Raw genomic sequence first — 24,221 nt, 5'->3', positions numbered from 1 at the left:
TCACTACTAGTAGAAATAATACGACTTTAGATTAGATTAGAGAAGAATATATCTTTTTTTTCCTGCCAGGTTATGTATTTTCTAGGGGAAAGAGAACGATCTGGGAAGATACTCTTCAAAAGAAAATGAGCATACAATCACCACAAAAACTGAACCCCTTCGATATATTTACACATTATTATTTGCTTTAGTTATAAACAATGAATCTTGAAGTTAGCTTTCTACTTAAAAATAGCTTTTATATCAGTGTAATTCAGCTGTTTTTCGTGTCTACTGAGTGTAGTTTCTGAAAGGAAAAGAGACATGGCTTATTAGGTTCACATTTTTAGTAGGAATTTAAAAATTCTATAAAATCATTGTACTTTTTTTTTTTTTTAACTCTTCAACTATAGGGAACCAGTTGGTATCTTTTGTATGTACTTTATCAAATTAAATTATTTCTGTAAACTTTGTTTTTTCTGAAGGAGTTTCAAGGGTGCTTTAACATACAAATGTATTTTTTTATATTGTAAAAATTAGAAAGTTGCCTGTTTGTTAAGCCACATCCGTGTTTACCACTTTCCCTGTAAACATCATCATATATAATTTAGAAACTTCAATATTTATAAAAAGAGGAATTTTAGGTGGAATATAAGCGGCATGTTATATTTGAACACGTTCAACACACAAACGCAAATGTCCTTCCTCTCCCAGGATGCTGCTGAGACACGCCTTTTCCCAGCTCCGGTCCACTCAGATCGCCACCGTTCACTGTAGCGCGCAGACCACGCCTCGACACCTCCTGCAGAAGCTGAGCCAGACTTGCCTGGTGATCAGTACCAACACCGGTCGAGTGTACAGACCAAAAGACTGTGAAAGACTTGTTTTGTACTTGAAAGATCTCAACCTGCCTAAGCTGGATAAGTGGGGGACCAGTACTTTGGTTGCTTTCCTACAACAGGTGGGTCTTATTGCTTGAATGTTAGGATATAACTGGAAACAACTTAATTTCATTACCTTTCCTTAGAAAACCAGCTTTCCTCCTCAGGGCCGGTTTTGTCCAGTATATTAATGGAAACTCAACCCCTGACGCATGTAGCGATCTTGTTCCAGGGCGGTCTTTTTTCTTTTTAAAGTTTTTATTTTTAAGTAATATCTCCAACCAACGCAGAGCTTGAACTCACGACCTGAGATCAAGAGTCTCGTGCTGCACCAACTGAGCCAGCCAGGCGCCCCTAGAAAGCTACTTTCTTCGACCTTCTTCCTTGTAAAAGTTAGTATTACGTGGAGGTGATACATGACAGGAAGAGTGAAAACAGCCTTACCCTATGCTTATTACCTGTCCTTTATTCCTAAATAGCAGGGAAGCAGAAGCTGGGGTGGATGTGGGATTTAGGGGGAGTTGTGGCTTCATTTTTCTCGTAATTCCTTCTTCAGAGAACAGGTAGACTCGTGCCCCACTCTGGCTTCTTCAGCTCATGGCTCTCCGTCTTTACCTGTGGAATGGCAAAGGTTGGAGACCATATGTTCTGTCAGTGTGGTTTCCATCACATTAGAAGCCCTAAGGTCTACATTAGAGTTTATTCTGTTTCTGTGGGTTCAAATTTAGCTTTACTATGTAACCGTAGAATATGATACAAAATTTATAGAAGAAAACCAAAATATTTTCCTTATGTTTTTCCTGATTTCTTTTACTTTTTTCCCGATAATTGCTGGTAGATTTATACTGTCATCTGGTTTTTAATGTTTATTAGGAAAAACATTTTTAAAATGAGGCTCATTCAGCTAACATTAATTGAATACAGAGTCTTCAAGAGTATTATTCTTCAAGCTTAAATTCTTGAGTTGGATAGAGGATGATGGCTGCATTTGGAAACACTTGAATTTCATGCAAAAATATTTTCTATCAGAATTAGAAAAATCCTAAGCATAAAACATTTAAAATACATTTGTTTTCAAATAGGTATTGACATATCAAGGATTTTATGATGAAAATTTGGAATGGGTTGGTTTAGAAAATATTCACATTGTGGCTTCCATGTCACCTGGAGGAAGACTGGGAAGACATAAGCTTACCACCCGATTTACTTCTATTGTCCGTCTCTGTGCTGTGGAGTATGTATCTCTGTGTTTTTCATTGTTTTTCCTTTGGGGAGCTGTCTTATATATTTGAATTTTATTGAAGGTATCCATTAATGATATTTCCTCAAAATGAAGAATATAAAAATACTCAGAACTTAAGTTCTGATATTTTTTTCCCCTGTCCTTCCTAAACTGAAGGTGTTAATCAGCTCTTCGTAAATATTAGGAATAAAACACAACTGTTTTGTATCATTTCTGTTCTAAAATATCATATCAGTGTTAGGAATTTGAATGGTCGATTTTAGAATTAAATATTTTACGGGTTTCATAAAACAAAAGCAGTACCCATTTTATGCAGAGTGCACGAGGTGGAGTCGGTCACGTTCGCCGTGGCGGCATTAACCCTGACGCGTGCATCCAGTGCCATGGCCCATCGTTGTCGCAGGGACTTGCGGGCTGTATGGTTACAGCACTTGTCCTGTGTTCCATTGGACCTACACAATCTTATTTTCATGCTAATTGAAACTATAACCATCTATAACATTCTACTTTCAGAAGTGTTAAAGCCATCAGTTAAGCTGTAATGAGATAGATTTCGGTTTGAGAGAAACGGGTTGATTTCATTTGTGTGAATAGTTCTACTTTGATGGTTCTGAGGTGGATTAGTGCTCTATGGGTAGGCTCTACTCGACTCAAAATACTTTTTTTCTTGAGAAAAATATACCTTTTTGTCTTTTCTAAAGATCATGGTTTTCAAACAATTGTGTTTCTAAGTAATTTCACTGGGATCTTCTGGTAGGACCCTCTGTTTCAGAGCAGATACGTAGAGGGGTCTAATGTGGTTAAAGTCAGAGTAGGGACCATGAGCCTGTCCTTAGTCCCCGGGGAAACCTCTGGTGTCTAAATCTCAGGGCAGCACATTGGGAAAACCACTGCTGTAAGTGAACATTAAAATAATTTAGAACGTTGATTCTTCTAAAATAATTTTCTGATATTTCCTTTTTCAGTTACCCAGAAAGAGAGCAATTACAGACAATCTATGGAGCATATTTGGAACCAGTTCTATATAAAAATCTGAAGAATCATCCTATTTGGGGTTCTTCATCAAAAATCTATCTCTTAGCAGGGTCTATGGTACAAGTGTATGAACAGGTATATATATTCATTTATGTTGTTCTTACCATGTCTATTGGTTCCCGTCCCAAAGGACTGCTTTTAGTGCTGGCTTATGTCGACACTTCAGCTTTCTTTCCCTCTTCTTTACTAGACTTTTCTACTTGGGGAGTGGGCTCTGTGAGGTCATGTGCTCCGTGTGCTTTCTTCACTATTGACTCCCCTGGCACGGTTTCTAATAGTCAGTATTGAATGAATGGATCACTGGAAGATGGTTGGTTATTCTGTTACCTGCTAAAATTTAGCATGTTTAGAATGTTCTTCTTCTTTCCCAAACTACATCTTTCTCCTGACTTCCATCAGTTTCTGTCTTCTAGGCTTCAAACCCGGAGTAGTCTTTGAGGTTTCTTTCTTTCTTGTTGCCTGTGAGGAAATGTCTCAAGTGTGTTTCCTCGGCAAAGTGGGGACAGTGCTAAAAACAGGCGTTGCGGATGCAGAAGACGTCTGTTGAGTACCTCCTTTTCTAGCACTGATCCTAAGGGGGTGCAGAGATGACGGAGTCTCTGTTCTCTGGTAGCTCACAGACCAGTGAGGGGCCCAGTCACGTACGTGAACTATTAATACAGTGTGATGAGTGTAACAGTGACAAAATGCGCAACTTGCAGAGACTGTAGAAGAAGTTGTGTAGAACTTTGTTGTGTGTGGTAGTTGTTAAGGAGAGCGGAAGTATGATGTGAGTTTTGAAAAGTGAACAGAAATTCAACGTGGCTGGAGAGGAAGGATCTTCCTAGGAAAAGGGACCGGCGTGTGAAAGTGAGGGTGGTATGTGTGGAAGGTGCCCCGTGTAGTTTGGAGTAGAAGTGGGGAAGTAGAGTCAGCGAGCAAGGGTTCCTTCGTTTCGATTCTGAGTGAATGGAGACGTTACGTGACCAAGGCCAGAATGAGAGCAGTGGCCCTGTGGGTGGGGGAGGGAAGGCACCGGTCCCGGCGGGTTGTGCATCAGGCAGTGACACTGTGGTCCCTTAGAAGTTCAGTGACTCTGTGAGCAGAAGGCAGCTCTGGAGTTCCCACTGCCGGGAGCTGTGTTTTCCGGGACCTGTAGGGCCGTGGCATCGCAGCCCCTGTGCACAAAGCTTAGGTTTGCCTTCCTCAGGCCCCTTTCCTTGGCATGGCTCTTTGCCTCTCATGTTATTTTTTCTGTGGTCAGCCTTTGCAGTTTGCTGAAGACTTTGAACAGCCCCTGTTGGATGTTTTTAAATGCATAAAATATTAAGATAACTATGGAAATCAGTTCTATTGAAATACAGTTTCTACTGACTAGTACAAATAGGGCATTCCTGTGAGTCTACAGTGACTGAAAAGCTTATAGCATTATTACATATTTGGAAATATATTACAAATACTTACATATTACATATTTAGACAGCAGACAGATGGTTTACTGCACTGTCTTTTCCAGGTACGGGCCAGATTTACAGTTGATGATTATAGTCACTATTTGTTTACTCCGTGCATCCTTACCCAGTGGGTTCTTGGCTTATTCAGATACGATTTAGAAGGAGGTAAGTTTTCCTTTCATTATTTTAAATCACTTACCTTTCTCTGGAATGCCATAGCATATCTGTGTGTGCGCACGTGTGTGTTTATGTTATGTACTGTGTTTGTAATAGGTACGTTAAATGAGTGTTATAATTGATGACAGTATTCTAAAAATAACAATTAAAATTATGTTAATATTAAATTTAAACATTAATATTCAAATTAAACCTTAATATTGAAATAGAACATCGTGGCTTTTCTTCTAAACTTTATGATCGTCACTGTTAAAATTTGATTTGGGAAAAATAAAATCATTATTCGTGTTTGATACACTTTTTGGAATTAGTATTTTTATTGAACTAGGGATAATGATGCTTACTGTATTTTATAAATGATCAAAACAACTTTACCAACTTATTAACACATTGAATTTTAATTTTTTCTCCTTTTCTTCTTTGTATCTGACGCCAACGTGACGGTATGCAGATTCTCATTCCTTATTTCTTTCTAATACTGTGTTGAAACAGACTATTTGCAAGTCATTTGAACTTTCTTAGAACTAAAGAAAATGTTCTCTTTTTTAGGGTCCTCAAACCATCCACTAGATTATGTGTTAGAAATCATAGCATATGAAGCACGGCGCTTATTTCGTGACAAAATTGTTGGTGCAAAGGAACTTCATTTATTTGACAGCATTTTAACATCAGTGTTTCAAGGAGATTGGGGCTCAGATATATTAGATAATATGGCAGGTAATCTTTGTGGAGTTTATGTGAATATATAAATGTTATGAGAACCGTACACTTATTTTTCTTACTAATAGCATGATTTCATATACTATACAAGTGAAAAGTTTGGATAATTTTAATGTTTTTTTTACTATAAGCAAATGCTCTTTTCCTTTTTGCTAGATTTCAATAATCATATGCTAAATAAAATATAATGACAATAATTGTTTTCTTGGATTTAGCCATAGTGTTTTATATTTTTAATTCAGAATTCTATTTCCTGAAGGATTTTTACTGACAAATGTTTTTCTCAAGCCATATGTGTAGGAAACTTTGAGACCATTGGGAAAATCTGTATTTTGATTATAGTTAAGCTTTGCATTCTCCTGGCTGTCACTGCTCACGACATCGTTAGCATAGAGCTTCTCTCGCGCTCTGGTTACTGGCTTCGCCCCTGGTAGGACAGGCTGCGTGTAGCGCCACTCCCCACGAGCAGCCCAGTTGCTTTGGCATCTGTTACCGCTTAATCACCAGGCTGCACTCTGAAGACTGCTCGGGGGGTGGTTTGTGTGATTGGAAAGCCATCACAGCAAAAGGGCTTTTGGTACCGTAACGTGGAGACCGTAACATGGAAGTATTTTCCAATAAACCCCTTTCAAGCTGCAAAATGAGTTTCTATCCCATTAGACTGTCTCATGTAGTACGTTCTACATGTACGTTACCAGATTTGATTGGTCCCAGGGTCATGGTTGCATACAGCCAAAGGGGATCTTGACTGTTAGGAAGATGTTGAGCCCGACAGAGGGAATTTTCTCGGAGCTGCTAGAGTTTCAGAATCAGGAAGTGAGTTGGAGAAGCGAGGCAGGTTGGCATGCCTGGTGGTAGTTGGAAGTTGGCTTGATTTTGAGTGTGGGTTTGTCAGGGCTTCCTGGAGTTCTCATTGTGTGGCATGGAGAGCTTTGTTTTCTAACCTGTGCGGTCTTTCTCAGTCTGAGAATTGGGTGTGTAGTGTCTCTTCTTGCAGAGAAAGGAACATGTCCTTTGGGCCTTAGATAGTGTCAGTGTCTTATTGGGTATCTGAATTCTCTAGCGTTTGTTATCTTTCAGAGCCTCCTTTGTAGGATTCAGTATATAATATATGCTTTTTTTCCCTCACCATTTTACTTTTCAAGGAAAGATTGCATTTTTAAAAAAATATAGCCTTGATATATGTTCTGTGTAGGCAAATAAGATTTTCACATAGTGGAGTATTAAGAAAAATTTAATCTTGGAGAGTTAAAAATAAATGAGATACATTCCTGTGCTCAAGAAACGTGTAATCTAGTGGTAGGTGCAGATGTGAAAGTCTTTGTTTACAATGGTAACTATTGATAGTGTGTTTAGACGCCATGAAAATTTGTGCAAGTAGTTAAACTTAATTATAATAGAGAATGAAGTGTTGTACGATTAATCTAACTTTTCTGAATATATTTGGGATAAATGCTAGATGGTAGATACATAGAAGAGGGAGAGACTAATTCTTTTTTGAGGGAGCTACTTTCAAGCTTTTTAAAATGAATTTTTTTGGGACGTCTGGGAGGCTCAGCCTATTGGGTGGCTGACTCTTGATCTTGGCTCAGGTCATAATCTCATGAGTCGTGGGTTCGAGCCTGGAGTTGGGCTCTGCACTGACAGTGCGGAGCCTGCTTGGGATTCTCTCTCTGTCTCTCTCTGCCTCTCTCTGCTCCTGCCCTGCTGGTGTGCTCTCTTTATCCCTGTCTCTCTCAAACAAAACAAACTTAAAAAGAAAAGAATTTTTTATCTTGTGATCATCATGGATTAACCTACAGTTGTAAGAATTTACACAGACCGAGCACACGTGCCTTCTACGTGGTCTCTCCACGGTAACAGCTGGCAGAATTACAGTAGAACATCTCGGACAGGGTGTTGGCATCGCTCTAGTTTTATACAGAATATCACCACAGAGATCTGTCGTGTCGCCCTTTTGTGGCCACATCTGCTGCTCTGCAAACCACCCTTCTGTTCTGTGTTTAATTTTGCCGTTTCTTACTTTCGATCAGAATAATTCTCTGCAGACCTGTGCGGGTGGCTTGGGGTTTCAGTGGTTTGTTCCTTCTTAGTGCTGAGTAGGTGTTCAGGTACACTTCCATTTCCCAAACGCTTTACTTGTTGAAGGCCATCTGGGTTATGTTCGGTGTGTGTTAGACCGTTAGGAGGAAGGTGCTAGAACAACTCATGTAGGGATTTTTACGTGAAAATACATTGTTTGGGATAAGTGGTCATCCGTGCACTTGTGGGAGCGTCCGGTGTTTCTGTGCTCGGTGTTTGAAAACCACCGCCAACTCTTTCCTACAATGGCTGTGCCACTTCCCATTCCCATCAGCAGTATGGACGTAAGCCAGGTGCTGCACATCCTTGCCAGTGTTTGGGTGTGTCATCGCAGTCTGTGCTCTGCCGGCCGCCACTGCAGCTGGACGTTTTCTTGGGCTCCTTCGCCGCCTCTGTATCCTTTCAAGTGACATATCTCTGTGTGCGTCTTACTCACTTTCTCTTGGGATGGTTTATCTTTATTGTTGAGTTTTGAGCGTTCTTTGTATATTACAGACACTAGCTTTTCGTTAAATACATGGTTTGCAAACACATTCTCTTCCACTGTCACTTGTCTTTTCATCCTTTTAATAGGGTCTCCCACAGCTAAATATTTTAATTTTACGAAGTACAACTTGCTTTTTTTTTTAATGGTTATTTATTTCGAGAGAGAGACGGTGTGAGCAAGGGAGGAGCAGAGAGAGAGATGGAGACAGAGAATCCCAAGCAGGCTCCGAGCTGTCAGCACAGAGCCCAATGCGGGGCTCGAACTCGGGGAACTGTGAGATTGTTATCTGAGCCAAACCCAAGAGTCGGACACTTAACCGACTGAGTCACCCAGGCACCCTGTCTTATTAATTTTTTTTAAGGATCTTTTGGTGTCAAGTTTAAGAATTCCAACTGGTCCTATATCCTGAAGACTTTCTCCTATATTTTTTCCCTAAAAGTCTTACGGTTTTGTTCTAAGTCAGTGGTCCACTCTGAGTTAATTTCTGTATAAAGAGTGAGACGGGGTCACTTTACTTGCTGATGGATGTCCACCTGCTCCAGGGCCATTGATTGAAAAGGGAACTTTGCTCCCTTGACTTGGTTTTGCCCCTTTGTCCAAAACGGGTTTGTGTGACTACATTTCTAGGTTCTCTGTTTTTTTCCATTGATTTTATGTCTGTCCTTCCACCAGGACCCCGCTGTCTTGATTCCTGTCATATAATAAATCTTGAAATTGGGAAGACTCACTTCTACTTTCTTGTTCTTTTTTGGAGTTATTGTAGCTATTTAAGTTCCTTTGACTTTCTAGATCTATTTTAGGGTAATCTTACCTATAAATATGGTTGCTAAGCTTTTGATAGGAATTGCATTAACTCTGTGTATTGGTTTGGGGAGGATTGACACCTTCATTATGTTGAGTCTTCCTTTCCGTGAACATGATTTATCTGTCTGTTTATTTGGATGTTCTGTGTTTTCTTTCCTCAGTGTCGTCTAGTTTTCACCATGTAAGTGTCGTACGTACCTTGTTAGATTAACACCTACAGTTGTACAGTTTTTGAGCACTGCAGACGGTGAAAGTGTCTGAGGATGATTGTACTGAGTGAAGTGGAGGGAAGGGCATTCCAGACACGGGACAAGCATATGCGTAGAATCACCAGCTAAGGGAACTGGAGTGTGCAGTGGGATGCGGATGCAGACTGGAGGTGCAGGTGGCCAGTGGAGGCAGATTAGATGCAGATGAGGAGTTGGGCTGTTTGTCCTCAGGCGGTGGGGAGCTCTGTGCCGGTGGAGTGCTGGGGCACAGCCCGCCTGCCGCCTGTCGTGTGCTTCTCTGGGAATGGTGAGGGTGTAGCCAAAGGGACAGAGGCTCGAGGCAGGGATCTGAGCTGGGTGAGGCACGATGACACATGGAGACGATGAGTTCGGTTTTCTGTGTTTCAGGTTTGCAGGTGTCTTGAGTGTCTTTGGGGGCATCCTCGTAAGGTTTGTCAGGTCTGGGAGGGTAGGGTAGCGGCCGTGTCTTTCTGCCTCCTTCTCTCCAGCGGGAAGTGCAGGGTTGAAACTCAGGTGTGCCGTAGGCAAGTCTGTCAGGCATGTCTGTGGAACACCTGGAAGTTTGGGAGCAGATGAGAGCTTGGGACACTTGCCCGGAGAGAGGTGGTGAGTAGGTTTGGGCCTAGAGGCTGCCGCTGGTTCAAGGCACAGAGCAACATGGAGTAATTCAAGGTGGGTGGTTAGGATTAAAGAAGAGCAGGCTGAGTTTGGATCCCAGGGGAGGTGAAAGTAAAAGGGATAGGCAGGAGACTGATGATACGTGGCCAGGGCCTGATGAGCGTGGGAGTCCAGGGGCAAGGGACGCGCTCCGGGAGCCCAGAGGGTGATGAGGGCGCCTTGACCACGATGGAGGTGTGGTCTGGCGGTCCCGGCGGGGTTTCCCAAGGAGGGGCTGTCGTGCGGTGCGGTGCGTCCACAGCTGGCAGATGAGGCAAGAGAAAGGAGAGAAGCTCAAAGAAGCTGGGGTCCCGGATCTTACGGCCTCGGGGCCCAGCCTGCGCCGGCGAGGGTCTGTGCCCGCACGCGTCGGGAGGGGAGAGGTGTGCAGACTTTCCTGTGTGCTCATGGGGATGCCCCTGTAAGGGCTTTCAGGGGAAGTTTCTGGGGTTTTTGTTTGCTACTTAAAATTCAGCGAATTTTTCTTTAATTTGAGAATTAGGGCTCTTGATGGTAGTAATAAATTTATGTTCTTGCACACGGAGAGTTTTGGGTTTGTTTTATATGCCAATTTTATATGTTTTAATCTACAATTTATATGGACATTCTGGAGAAGGAGAAGGGAAAAGGGAGAAATGGTGGAAGTGAGAACCCTAGGGGAGCATTAGGAGGAAGATGTTTCATTTGGGGAAGAAGTGGGGTCGGAGATAGAACAGGGACACCATGAGTTCCTTTTCAGTAGTAGTTTGATAGTGCAGTGAGGTGTGGGTGCTGTAACTGAGTTGATTGATCTTACGAACTACGCTGTATAGGAATTTACCTTTGTGTTTCTGGGGATCGTCTTACTTGGGCTGATGAACTTTTCAAGTTTAGTGAGCGGGGTGCACGGGTGGTGCAGGCAGTTGAGCATCCACCTCTTGGTTTCGGCCCAGGTCTTGATCCCAGGGCATGGAATTGAGCCCTGCGTTGGTTCCATGCTGGGTGTGGAGCCTGCATGAGATTCTCTTTCCCTCTGCCCCTGTCCCACACTCTTATGCCGTCTCTCTCTCTCTCAAAATAAAAAAAAAAAATTAAAAAGGAGCAATGCAGTTCCTGATGCTGCCATTACAAATAACACACAGAAAACAGAAGAATACCTTTTATTTCTACAGACAGTTTCTATGTTACGTGGGGAGCCCGACACAGTTCAGGAGCAAGGCCAGCCCCTGGACAGCCCCTGCCTCCACACGGAAAACCGCTTGGGAAACTGAGCTCTGCAGATCTCAAGGATGTTATTAAGAAGGTATAATCTCAATCAGGGATTTGAGTTGGGGTTTTGTTATGATTGCAGGCATTTAAAAAGCATCTTGTAAGCTTTTTGAGACATGCAAAGATTATAAATTGACATTTTGGTAATTAAACTGATACTTCTCACTGTGTCTTACTAGTTATATTGATGACGTCCACAAGTTATGTGACTATTGTGAGGCCTTGAACTTGCTTGGCCTCACAGAAGTCTTTCTGGAGGAAGTGCCATAGACCTGGAATCCTGGTTAGGCTGTGGGGTGTGAGATGACATACAGTCACACTGAAGCCTTTCCCAGAGTGTATCAAAACTACACATCTTACTCTAGATAATTAACATTTTTATTCTATAATTGGAGTATATATTAATTATAAAATATTCTTTGTGATTTTTTTTAAAAGGGCCTTATTCATTATGGACGAGATAACCAGATGTTAGATATTTTACTTTTCCAAGAAGTCCTGGAGTATGTGTCCAGGACAGACAGAGTGCTGAGCTGCCCCGGGGGTTCCCTGCTGCTGGCGGGACGCAGCGGGGTAGGCCGCCGCACCGTCACGTCCTTAGTGAGCCACATGCACGGGGCCATGCTGTTTTCTCCGAAGATCTCCAGAGGGTATGAACTGAAGCAGTTCAAAAATGATATCAAACATGTGAGTTACTCAAAGTCTTTTGCTTTATTTGGTTTTACATCACAATTAGTTATTCTAGAAGCCTTCAGAGAGAACTTCACATCTCTGAGATGCAACATAATCTTTAATTTTGATGATTATTTTCCCCGTGGCTATTAGAAAATTCTATTTTTATGTACACATAGGAAAAAGATTCTTCGTAGGATTTCTAGCTTTCAGGTACCCCAGATTATGAGACATCAGGTGGGCATGGAAGATAAAAGGATAGAATTTCTATAGGACGTATGTGGATATGTTTAAAAATGATCATCTGTCTTAGTTGTAAAATAATTAAGATTTCCCTCAACTATTTTTTCGTGGACTGGATTTATTTTCCAAACTCTATGGCTAGAGTTTAATTTTTCGTTTTGGTAACAAAGAAGAAAAGGAAGGGGGGGGGAGGAAAGTGGGAGGGGAGGAAGGAGGGATGAGGGAAGGAAGGAGGAAGGAAGAAGAGGAGGAAGGAGGGAGGGAAGGAAGGGAGGGAGAAGGAAGGAGGGACGGAGGGAGGAGGAGGGAAAGGAGGAGGAAGGAGGGAGGGAAGAAGGAAGGAAGGATGGAGGGAGGAGGAAGGGAGGAGGAAGAGAGGAGGAAAGGAGGAAGGAGAGGAAGAAGGAAGGGGAGGAGTTTCCTTACATAGAGGACAGAAGTCTGTGCCCGTGCTGCCGTGTGATTGGTGCAAAATGAGATTTTGTGATGGTGCAGGTGCTGCATCTTGCCGGTGTGGAAGCTCAGCAGGTGGTTTTACTTCTTGAGGACTACCAGTTAGTCCATCCCACCTTTCTGGAGATGATCAACAGCCTCTTGTCTTCAGGCAAGTGCATGATTTCTATTCAGAAAAGTAAAAATAGTGATGTAAAAATTATTCAAGTAAATTACCTTGTGTAAAAGTATGTCTCAGAGAACATTTGGCTTGGGTTTTACTAAGTTGACATGGGGTGAAACGCTCTCATAGCTGGAGAGTTGAGAAGCCTCATTTTTATAAAACCAAGAGACGGAAGGATTAAAGAAACAGGATTATTAATGTCGGGGAAAATTCCGAAGAGCTGCCATCTCACCTGCTTCTGGTGGGACTGCTGGCTGTTACCTTTTGGGAAAGCTCCCAGCCAGTGCTTGTCTAAAAAACATGTGTTGTGCCCTTTAATACAGCACTTTTATTATCTGTGGAAATAATCGAGTTAGTGTGCAGGGAAACACATGGTCCAACTTATAAGAAAACAATCTGATGGGCCCTCACTGTCCAGCATTAGTGCAGTTGCTGAATAATGGCCTTCGTACGGGTGTGTGAATGCGGGTACATTTTCAGCCTCTGAGGCCTCCTGTTTCCCAAATCGTGGTCCGCTTCTGTTGTCTGTTGAGCCACCTGACCTTTTCTGTGGCTTCCTGGAGAAGACACTTGCAGTTTCCCACGTGTCTCCCTTTTCTGAAGAATTTATGAAATTTATTAGAATCTCTTCATGAGTAATCAAGGTTAGAGTTGGTATGAGGTGGCTTAGTTTTAGACTTGGACCGAGATTGTTTTGTTATTAAGTACAAAATAAACCTTGTTAAAAGCGAGTTTCAGCTGCATGATTAATCCATTGTGGAGACTTGCAGACAGACCTACGCGATGCTCGCGTTGGCCCCGGTAAGCTCTTAGATGAAGTGTTCTTTTTTTTTTCCAGAACTTAGCAGCTTTGGTTGACGAAAACATTTAATTTCTAGGCCAAAGTGTGTCTACACCTGAATGTTCCACTGAGAGCAGACCGGGACTCTAGAGGACAGGTGGCCGGCCAGTCTCTGGCACAAGTTGTGCGGCTGCTGTGGTAGGAGCGAGAGGTCCTGGGCAAGCTTGGGTGTCAGGACCTTCTTACAGCATAGCCTCCTGAGATCTTGCTGCTGTGTTTCCTGCACACCACTTCCCTTGTCACTAGATGGAGGCCTTTCATTAGGGATAAGATAGACTGGTCTACCAGATACACAGCTTTTTGTTTGGGGTTTTTCATTTTGTTTTGTTTGTGAAAGCAAACATGCAGATGAGCGCTGATGTGGGAATTATTGTTTTTATCTTAAGATAAGTTGGGCGTTGTCATCAAGTTATAACTGCAAAAATCATAAGCTAAATTTTATCGACATTTTTAGCAAAAAAGTATTTGAAAAATACTTTCAGAGAAAATAGACCTTTGTCTCTTTTTTTGTGTTTTAAACTCTTATTTTCTATAGAGGGGGTTTACGCATGTAAGTAGAGCTAACTTTTCTTGTTAATTTGAAGGAGTCAAAAGTGTCTAGGCATGGCTGAAATTTATGGCAAGACGTAGAGTAGATTTGCGTGTGCGTGTGTTTGGATACGTACCAGCTTGGGGGATGGGCAGCATTCCCACACCTCTGAGTTGACCCTGAAGAAAAGTAGGGTCTGCCTGTGGTGGGACCTGCATGAATGCCCTGCTTTGGACATGTGGCCCAAGGGTCATCTTAGAGTTTCTTGCAAACTTTAAATATACTCGCTTAACAGAGATTTATTAGACACCTGTTATGTGCCAGATCTGGTTCTAAATACTGGGTTTATAGAGGTGAATAAGATATAATTCAGCCCTCTATTAAATACTCATAGTCTTAATCCATTTTGATTTGCCTTTCATCACTCTGTAGCCTTATAGCAGGGCTATGGGTTAGTTTTCCTGATTCATAATACAAGTTCACCCATCCATCCATCTATCCATCCATCCATCCATTCATTCATCTAATAAACATTCATGTTCCAGGTACTTTGCTAAGTATGCTCTAAGATAAATGTTGAACATGATCAAATATCTGTCCTCTGGGAATTCAGAAGCTGATTGAAATACTTCATGATTACATGATGTGATAAATGCTGAACTGTGATATGTTTAGATACATGGAAAAAAAAGATCCTTCCCCAGTGCACGGGAGTCAGGGAAGGCTCATGGGCATGGGGGTCGGTACAGGAGTGTCTCATAGGGTAACAGGAAATATGGGGGGGGGAATGGGCAGAGGAAGACTGTGGGTATAGATTCACTATATTTATGGAACACACAGAAGTTCAGATGCTGGAATACAAGGTCTTGAATGCGAGGGGCAGAGAAGAAGCAGGAGAACCTGGAAAGATGGCTAGATGGCTAGATTATCCATTGTCTTGAATGGCTTGCTTAGGAATCTGAGTTTTATCAAATGAAGGCGACAGGTAGGTTTGTTAGTATAGAGGTGATAGGATCGTGTACTTTTGGAAACAGCTTGAATAAGAGCAGACTAATACAAACACAGAGAAGGTATTGTAGATGTAAAATGTGTTTGGATTAGGATATGCAGCTAAAATTCAAAAGAAATGCAATATTCCATAGGTGAAGTTCCTGGACTTTATACCCTTGAAGAATTAGAGCCTTTGCTGTTGCCTCTTAAAGATCAGGCTTCACAGGATGGTTTTTTTGGACCAGTCTTCAATTACTTCACATATAGTAAGTGACTATATTCAGTTAATCAATCAAACTCTGGTTCATGTGAAATAAATACCATTTAATTTGCTGTGTTTGCTAATTAGGTTGCAAAGGTATCTTAAATCTTGGGTCTGTTTGGTGTTTTGGTACTTTTTTCTTTTTCACGGTGCTTTTAGAAAACACGTAAGTAGCCTGAAGGCTTACCTATAGTAAAAGCATGTTAGCACAATTTTAGCAGAAGAGAAGGCAGAAAGTGTTCTAATGTTCTTTGGAATATTTACTTTGCTGCTTTTCTTTCTGTATGGTAAAAGTGGTGCTTAGGACCTCCTATCTTAGAAAATTCTGAAACTGTTTAGATTTTGCGAGACTCTATGCTTTTTTTTTTAATGAAACAACTTTTTATTATCACAGAAGCAGTTTTATGTGCAGTGTAGATATCTAAAATTGAATAAGTAAGTATAGGCAATGATATCATCACCCAGACATCACTACTACATTTATTTCCTTTTTTTCCCTAAAAGACCATTTATTGTTGACATAGAGAAGTTGTTAGAGAGCTACCCTCCCTTCCCTGTCCGTCAAATTTACAAGGAAATTCTACCACATCGCTAAGAAACAGATCATCCCAGTGCTATTTGAAACAATTTCAGAACATAGAAAATGAAGGAAAAGTTTCCAAATTCCTTTTTATGACATATTTATATTGAAACAGGGAAAATATATGTCTCCTAAAAGACAATCAGAGATCAATTTGCTTGTGAATATTGAAACTAAAATCGTTGAAAGAAAAATTGTAAAGTAGAATCCAGTATCACAGTTGAAAAGTAACATACAAAACAGCAATATGGTATATACACTTCTTCCCGAATTCCTTCTGGATCTTTCTCTTAACGTGAACATGCATGCGTGCGCATGCACACACACATACACGCGCACACACACACACACAAGTATACACTTCTTCCTGAATTCCTTCTGGATCTCTTCTCTTCACATGGGTGTGTGCACGCGCATGCACACACACACACGAGTATTTTTTAACAAAAGATCATAAGTATAATACTGTTTTATATAGCTTGTTTTTTGTAACAGCTACCATTTCATTTCAGAAATTGTTAAACTCATAAAAGTAGACCACATAAGGGTTTCTCCAATTACTATTGTCATAATATGCATGATAATGATTTTCTTATTTTTTTTAAGGAATTCAGCAAAACTTGCATATTGTCTTGATAATGGATTGTACGAATTTAAACTTCATAATAAACTGTGAGAGTAACCCAGCCTTGCACAAAAAATGCCAGGTGTTGTGGATGGAGGGCTGGTCAGACAGCAGTATGAGGAAAGTAAGTTCAATCCTGAAGTATGGAAATGAAAAGCATATTCTTTCTGAAGTTACTGATTTTCACAACTCCCTCTGGTGTTTGTTATAATGTTGTCTTAATTGTGCCACTGACCATAACACGTTTGAAAGCCTCTCCCTTCTCTTTATGCCCTGTACTCAACCTTAGTTGAGTACAGAAGTTCACGTTGAAGATTATGTTCTCAGTTGAGGACTGCGTAGAAAGCTACTGTACCTTAATAATTGTATTCCTTTCATTAACTAGCCTATCATAAGCCAGCTTATAATAGAACATTGCAGCAATAATTTTAGCAGTTTTTTAAATACGAATTTTAAATCTCTTCATATGTCCCGTTGCCGTGCTCAGTGTCTGGAGGGGAGTGTGTTTAAAGTGTGAATGCGTACCACCATCTTTGCCTGGAAACCTTACGGTGCTTGGTCCATAATAGTTTTAATGTCTCTGAATAGTACGTATATTCTTGACCATTCATTTCTTCATTTTTGGGTGATCGAGGTACAGACTGCTGAGTCAGACCATGAGTCAGAGGGAGGAATGTGATTTGGGATAATGGATGGGGTTTTCCGGAAGAGATAACATTTTAGTTAGATTTCCGCAAGCAAAGGACAGGAGAGTCATTCTAGTCTGAGGAGGTCCCGCGAACGAGGGGCTTCCAGAAGTAGTAATTACTGGGTGTGTTACAGGTGCCGCCGTTCTGCACGTTGGGTCACAGCAGAGAAAAAGCAGACACCGGTCCCGCCCTGGTGGGAGTCACAGTGTCGGGGGGGGGGGGGGGGTCTCGGGGGCCGCTTGCTTTGTGAAGACCCCGAGATGAGGGCCTGCCTGGTGATTGTGAGGGTCAGCCGGAAGCCGAGTGAGACGTCAAGAGTGATTCAGAGGGAGCGCGGCTGGAGAGGGGGTGGGGGGTAAGAGGACCGCCGTTAGGATGGGGCTTTGGAAGCTCTGCCTCGGGTTTTCCTTTCCCTGGAACGAGCCAGGGAGCCCTTGGAGGCTTGTCAGCAGGACCATTTGAATAATGTTTGAGCGCGCTTACGTTGGCTTCCAGGGTGAGAACGGACCGTAGAGGGCGAGGGTCGGGCTGGTTTCAAAGCTGCCGCAGGCGCAGGCGCAGGCGAGAGGAAAGGACGACGTGCCTCGGGGACGTCGGGGGAGCGGTGGTCGGAAACAGCAGGATTTGCTGACAGGTGTGCAGGGAAGCGAGCGCTCCGGGATACTTCCAGGTACGTCGGCTCGAGCCCCCGGCGGGACCAGTCGCCTGAGCAGTGACTGAGAAGAGCACGTCGGGAGGAGAACGTGAGGCTTCCAGTCTCCCACGTGCTTCGTACGAGACGCCGCCGGACGTCCACGTTGCAGGGCGGAGCAGGCGTGTGGCTGGAGGGGCCTGGAGACGAGGGGGGGGGCCGGACGTCGGGGATGCAACCCTGGGGATTGTCACGCTACAGGCGGTGGCTGGAGCTGCGAGAGGCGACGATGCCGCCGGGGTGGACGGGTGTTGACGGACACCCGCGGGAGACGTTCAGGGCCCCGCCGCGGCTCTTGGCCGTTCCCAGGGGGGCGTGCAGAGGCGGCGCCGCCACGGCCGCGGAGGGGGCGCTCTGGGAAGCGGGCAGCGGCGCGGGGCCGTGGGTGACCGCCGTCAGGCAGCGTCAGGCAGCGTCAGGCGGCGGTGGAAAAGGCCGTCTTGGAATGTGCCCCAGAGAGAAGAGGAGGAGGGGGGCTGGAGAGAGCGAGTCCCGTCACCTCTCGTGAGGGAGAGAGAGACGGATGGGGAGCGGAAGGCAGGGGGTAGCAACCATGCCCGTCTAGGTTTTGAATGTTAAGACGGGATTTCTGGCACCGCGGACGACGAGGTCGCAGGATGTGACCCTTGGAGGTGGGGGCGATGGGCCGGGGGGGAGGTGGGGAAGGGAGCAGGAGAGGAGCTCGGGGAACCGAGATGCTGACGTGTCAGCCGGAATCCAGAGAGTTAGACGCCCTTTCGGTGCCTTTAGAGAGGGCCGTTTTTATCTCCGGGGGGGAAATGGAGGCACGGGGAACTGCGGGCCAGTCCAGGTAGGAGAGCCGGGCTCAGGTGGCGTACGGTCTGGGGACAGACTCTCCTCCGGCCAGCTCCGCCGAGGTGCGTTTGGCCAGCGTCGTGCCTGTTGAATGTGCGCGTCGTGAGACGTAAGGGACAGACCGTGGTTAAGCCCGCGGGCTGCCGAAGAAACACACTTGAGCGGGTTTAGAGGGACATGCTTCAAATGTTCTCACAGAGGCGCCGACGTTTCGGCAGAAAGCGGTGAAGACGTTTGAGGAAAGCGCCGTGCTCTCGGCTCGGGCACCCTGCTGCCTTCAGGTTCTTCACCCGTTGACGGATCTTTTGTGTGACATGTGTTCGGTCTGGGAGATTCAGAAGACGATGTTTTGACCTGCACACCCGTGCTTTCCCGTTGCAAAAATGTCAGAGCTCTGCTTTAGTTTTTTCCTCAGGAAACTAAGACTCCTTTGCTTTTTTTTTTTTTTTTTTTTTGGTATCTTAAATGAGTACTCTTACTAGATTATCGTATGTTCTATAATAATGATCTGTTTGTGAAACGTGATTTTCTTATCTGTGATAGTGCAGTAACACAGTAACACAGTTCCAGGGAAAGGAAAATGATTTTCATTTGCTTTTAGTTGTTACTCAAGAGACCTCAGAATCCTTCCTATTCCTTTATGCATTGATGCCAGAAAAAGCATTTTACTATTATTACTTTATGGTCTTAATTGGTATTTGTGATTATTTTGTAATTTAATCCAAATTGTGATTTCCCTCATTTCTTACAGTCTAATCATTTTTCAGGTGAGGTGTTGTCATTAATTTGCAATCAGTGGCTGACGTGTGTCACATGTCTAGGAAACCATGTCTTCTGACAATGGCTATCTTATTTCGCTGAGTGTGGTGTGAAACCTGGGAGAAAAGGGTTGTTTTTGTTTGTTTTTTTAACCTCTGACATTGGATTTATGTAAACTTTTCCATACTGAGTTGAGGTTTGAAGAAATGCTCTTCCTGTTTTAGATACCTGAAATGTTATTCAGTGAAACAGATGGTGAAGAAAAACATAGTGACAAAAAAAGGAAAGAAGAAAAGAAAAAACACTCAGGTACTCTTTTGATGAAATCGACTCTGGGTTTTATTTGTGAAATAATTGCCATTCTCTAATATTACAACTTCGTTAAAGATTCACAATGATTATAAATTTGAAAAATGTTAAGGTAACAAAGTTAGGTTTCTTTTAAGGAAAACCGAACTTTGAAGCTTTCTAAATTTTTGAATTCGTGTTTATGTCGTTCTGTATAGGACCTAGCACAGTATCTGTTGTTCACAGCTAAGCAGTGAAACAGTTAGATGTTTGACCCAAACCATAGGATGTTCTGCTTCCACTGTTACAGGGTCTTTGGCTGGTGGGCCAAGTTTTCACTTTCCATTAGATATGTCCTGTCCTCAGCTCGTACATGAGAAAGTTCTGTGGTTTCTTTGGGCATTGACATAATGTTTTCTTAATTGTACTCTCATTGTTTTTTCCAGTTCCAAAATAATTTTGAATGTGGTCTTTTTTTTATATATCATAGCACATTCGTTAATTTATTTCTCTAATCATCTAGTCACCAAATAGTTACTGAACTCTGTTCACATTAGGTACTGGGCTGGATACTAGAGATGATTAGGAGCTTATGGTGGAGTGAAAAGTAGCAAGAATGATGTTCTGTTATAAAAATAAACTCTGCCGGAGCGAGACAAATGATGGCAGGAGTTTATGGGAAGTACCCTTGAGGGTGAGGCCTCTTACTGGCAGACGTTACAGCAGACGGACCCTGGCACCCAGGCACTTGGGGCGGTGGGGTCTGGTAAGAGTGAGTTGCGTGCAGGCATAGAACAGGCACTTGGCCGGATCTGCACGCCGCCCACCGGCTGGAGCATGGACATGTGGGTATTGGCTGGAAGAGGAGGAGGGGCTGAGAAATTTTGCTTCCAACTTGTGGGTGATGCGGGGTGATGGAGAGATTTTTAGCAGAGACGTAACCGGAGTCTTGTTTCGGAAACAGAAGTTTCTGGGTCCATGCCTTTCGTCAGTTACTGGAAAATAGGTCGGTGTGGGGAGGACCCGTGGAGGGACCGCTGCGGTCACCTGAGAGGAAGGAGCGGACCCGGGGCGCCAGGCCATGCCCTGGGGCGGGGGGGGGGGGGGGGCGGGGGTTGGTTCCACCATGGCTGTGGTGTGCCAGGCAGGGGTTCTGGCTTCAATGTTGCTTCGAAGTGGACTTTGTGGACTGACGCACAGAACACGGAAGGAAGTGGATGGAGACGGTGACAGGAAGATGGCGTGTTGAGTGAACGGCGTGCTGCATCTAGTGGGGCCTTACTCTCCGTTTTCTGGCTGCTGAAATCCTGCTGGTCCCTGTGTCAGATGACAGTGGATACATGTTACTTGGTTTGATCCTTCTTTTCCATTGAAGCAGCTTTTATTGTGCTTTCTTCTGGATTACATGTCATGTAGTTCTAACTAATTTATGTTATGACAGCAGATTTATCTTTCTTGCAGCAATAAAAGTGTTCAGAGGAAATATATAACAGTGGAAGGGCAGAGACCACTGATCCTAAGTAATTCAAATCTGTAAGGAGAGTGGGAGCTTGAATAGTGAATAGATACGTAGGAATGTGTGTGTACCTTGAAGACAGACGATGTCTGCCACTTACAGTGGCGGAGGTGGAGATACGTGTGATAAGTACAGTTCACGTTGTTCTCGCTAATTCGTCATGGATCGTATGTATATGAAGTCATGTTTGTTTTTTCTTTCCAGTTGATCCCGATTTTCTAAAATCATTTTTATTAATCCATGAATCTTGTAAAGCATATGGTGCTACACCAAGCCGATACATGACCTTCTTACGTGTGTATTCTGCCATTAGTAGCAGCAAGAAAAAGGAATTATTAAAAAGACAAAGTCATTTGCAGGTACAATATTTTAATCTCCAATCATTTCATCTAGACACAGGGTATAAGGATTATATCACAGTCCTTGGTTGTGGCATATATTTAGTATAAATAACTACTGCTCTATGTTACAGGTATTACAGGCCTTAAAACAGTCTCATCTACCTGTGGTTTTCACTAGGTATAGGAAGGGTTTTGTAATTTTTTTGATTCAGTAATTATTCCTTTTCTTCACTGGGTGGCATTTATGTGCTTTTGATAGTTTCTGGTGATCTTTAAAAATTTCTTTAATGTGAAAGCATTTTTAGAAATTCAGCAACGTGTCTTAAAACATGGAGAGTAAGCTTTATAATAACCTTTAAAATTAAAATTATACCTCCTAAAATAATACTTTTTATCTCTGTCACTTAGTATATTATGAACAGTTTTCGTTCTGTAATTACAGAGCTTCAACTTAAATGTGACATTAAAATGCCAGCCTTGGAAGTTGTCTGAGAGCATTTCCTTTCCAAAGTCATAGAGTCTCTGTTAGTGTAATAAACTAGGATCCCTCCCAATTGACAAAAAGTTATCTTTGTCTGTCTCTGTAATGATACACTTTCATTCGTAGCAAGCCACTAACTATAAAGGTCGTTGTACTGATTTAGTTCTCTTTGGTGCTGTGGATAAATTACTTAAACTCGTTGACCTGCAACTTAATTGGGTCAGTTGTATGTGAGCGTATTCAATAAAATATATACGCAGAGAGCCAGCCTGATGCCGTCCTCTGTGTTGGGTGCTCAATAAATATTGTTGATTTTTCCTTTTTGCTGTTACTATCTCCCCAAATCTTCTCATTTGTTAGGTGACAAAAACCTAACTTATATTATAGGAGAGCGGGCATTTTTTTCATGTCCATTCCTTCATTATTCATGGGCAGTGGGATGGGGTGACATAATGGCTAGCCCAGGGTCAAATGTCCTCCCCAAGGAATAGGTAAGGTATTTTGATTCAGAGCCCACCAGAACCCTATGTGAGGCAGCCTCTTATAAAAAGGTAGCTACTGGACAGACAGAACCAAATGATGTCCAGGATAAGAAGACTAGTCCTTGAGTCCTTTTACTCAGTGAGACTGAACAATGGAGAAGGTTTATGGACTTTTTCCTTGCTCTGTTTCCTCTCTCAGAACGCAGTGGGTAAAAATCCTGGTCTTCAAGCTGCCAAATATGTGTCGATCTGTTCACGTTTACTGTGATACTATAAAATCTGTGTGTGTGTGTGTGTGTGTGTATACTATAAAACACTGTGTGTTTTAATGCCTCTGTGGAGTCTTTTACTACATCTTACTGGGTGTGTGGTTGAATAAGTCATAACTGGCAGTAAGGAGAAACCCAAGTTCACTTGCAAGTTTGATGTGTACACACATTTTTTCTTGATGGTTTCTTACAGGTTTTATTTACTGTGTGTGTATGTAATACCTGTTTTTAATGCTACCAGTCCATATTTTATCGATCACGTACCAATCCATATTTTATTGATCGTCTATCAGTCCATATTTTATCAATGATCTACCAGTCCATATTTTATCGTTCGTCTACCAGTCCATATTTTATCGATCGTCTATCAGTCCATATTTTATTGATCGTCTACCAGTCCATATTTTATCGATCGTCTACCAGTCCGTATTTTATTGATTGTCTACCAGTCCATAGTTTATCGATCGTCTATCAGTCCATATTTTATTGATCATCTGCCAGTCTATACTTTATTGATCATCTGCCAGTCCATATCTTACCGATGCAGGCTGGTGTGTCTAAACTGAATGAAGCTAAAGCTCTTGTGGATGAGCTGAACAGAAAAGCTGGCGAGCAAAGTGTGTTATTAAAGACGAAGCAAGACGAAGCAGACGCCGCCCTTCAGGCGATCACGGTGTCGATGCAGGTGATGTTTCTGGGGCGCAGAGATGCGGGCGGTAGGGAGACCATTTCCACTTGATCAGTACCGGGAGAAATTACATTTCTACTTATGTGGATATAAAAAATACTTCTTGTCTGCTGAGTCACACTGATGGTATTAAACACTGAGCTTTTTGGAAAGAGTGATACAGTTTCCCATGTTATTTTAAAATCGTAACTATATTTTTCTCAATTCACCATACACTAATTTATCTAAACCCTATAAATATGCAAATATAAACATTTTAGGTTGGCGTAGATGTGTCTGTAAACAATTTTATTTGTTCACCCTCTGTTGTATGTCTTTATTTTTCTTAAAATTATCTCCTCAGGCTTCAAGGATTTTTTTCCTCCTGCCTTTAATATTTTCAGGATTTAAGAAATAAGTCTTTATTCATTTCATTTATACTTTCATGGTTATGTTTTGATGGTGTCACCTTTCTGCCATTGTCTTCAATGAACCTTTGTTGACGGTTGAACCTTTCAGAGGAGATTTCTTTGAAAGTCTTCTTTGCCCAGGTCGTGGGTTGTGTCTGCACGCCCTCTCAGGGTGTTCTTGTCTTGGCCTCTTTCCTGCCGACTCTGTACTGACTACCACCAAATTCATCGTTTTTATCCTTCAGCCCTACTCCCTCATCCTGGCCTCAGACTAAAATATGCAGTGTTCTAGTAAACGTGTCTTCTTAGAAGTCTCATGAATATTATGGCTGAGTAGTATTCCATTGTATACATAAACCACGTCTTTTTTATCCATTTGTCAAGTGATGGACACTTGGGCTCTCTCCATACTTTGGTTATTGTCGATAGTGCTGCTAGAAACATTGGGGTGCATGTGTCCCTTTGAGTTGGTATTTTT

The 24,221-nt window shown here is 42.6% G+C and overlaps 1 protein-coding gene across 8 annotated transcripts in view; it reads left to right on the top strand.

The window, feature by feature from the left end:
- Positions 1-24,221, top strand: part of DYNC2H1 (dynein cytoplasmic 2 heavy chain 1) — a 347,141-nt gene that overhangs the window by 78,324 nt on the left and 244,596 nt on the right. For 6 of the 8 annotated variants that reach the window (XM_053900571.1, XM_053900570.1, XM_053900566.1 and 3 more), the window contains exons 43-55: positions 694-940; positions 1,943-2,094; positions 3,069-3,213; positions 4,634-4,736; positions 5,298-5,465; positions 10,880-11,010; positions 11,415-11,663; positions 12,387-12,495; positions 15,020-15,133; positions 16,316-16,458; positions 19,514-19,598; positions 21,298-21,452; positions 23,214-23,351. In XM_053900571.1, coding sequence (XP_053756546.1) covers positions 694-940; positions 1,943-2,094; positions 3,069-3,213; positions 4,634-4,736; positions 5,298-5,465; positions 10,880-11,010; positions 11,415-11,663; positions 12,387-12,495; positions 15,020-15,133; positions 16,316-16,458; positions 19,514-19,598; positions 21,298-21,452; positions 23,214-23,351 — 1,939 coding nt within the window. The remainder of the gene's footprint in view (positions 1-693; positions 941-1,942; positions 2,095-3,068; positions 3,214-4,633; positions 4,737-5,297; positions 5,466-10,879; positions 11,011-11,414; positions 11,664-12,386; positions 12,496-15,019; positions 15,134-16,315; positions 16,459-19,513; positions 19,599-21,297; positions 21,453-23,213; positions 23,352-24,221) is intronic. The other 2 variants (XM_053900569.1, XM_053900572.1) reach the window with 2 other exon arrangements.

This window comes from Panthera pardus, unplaced genomic scaffold (genome assembly GCF_024362965.1).
Source record: "Panthera pardus isolate Hobbes unplaced genomic scaffold, ASM2436296v1 HiC_scaffold_12, whole genome shotgun sequence".
Taxonomy (NCBI): Eukaryota; Metazoa; Chordata; class Mammalia; order Carnivora; family Felidae; genus Panthera; species Panthera pardus.
The sequence above is the reverse complement of the archived record's forward strand: the minus strand, read 5'-3'. Positions and strand labels throughout refer to the sequence as shown.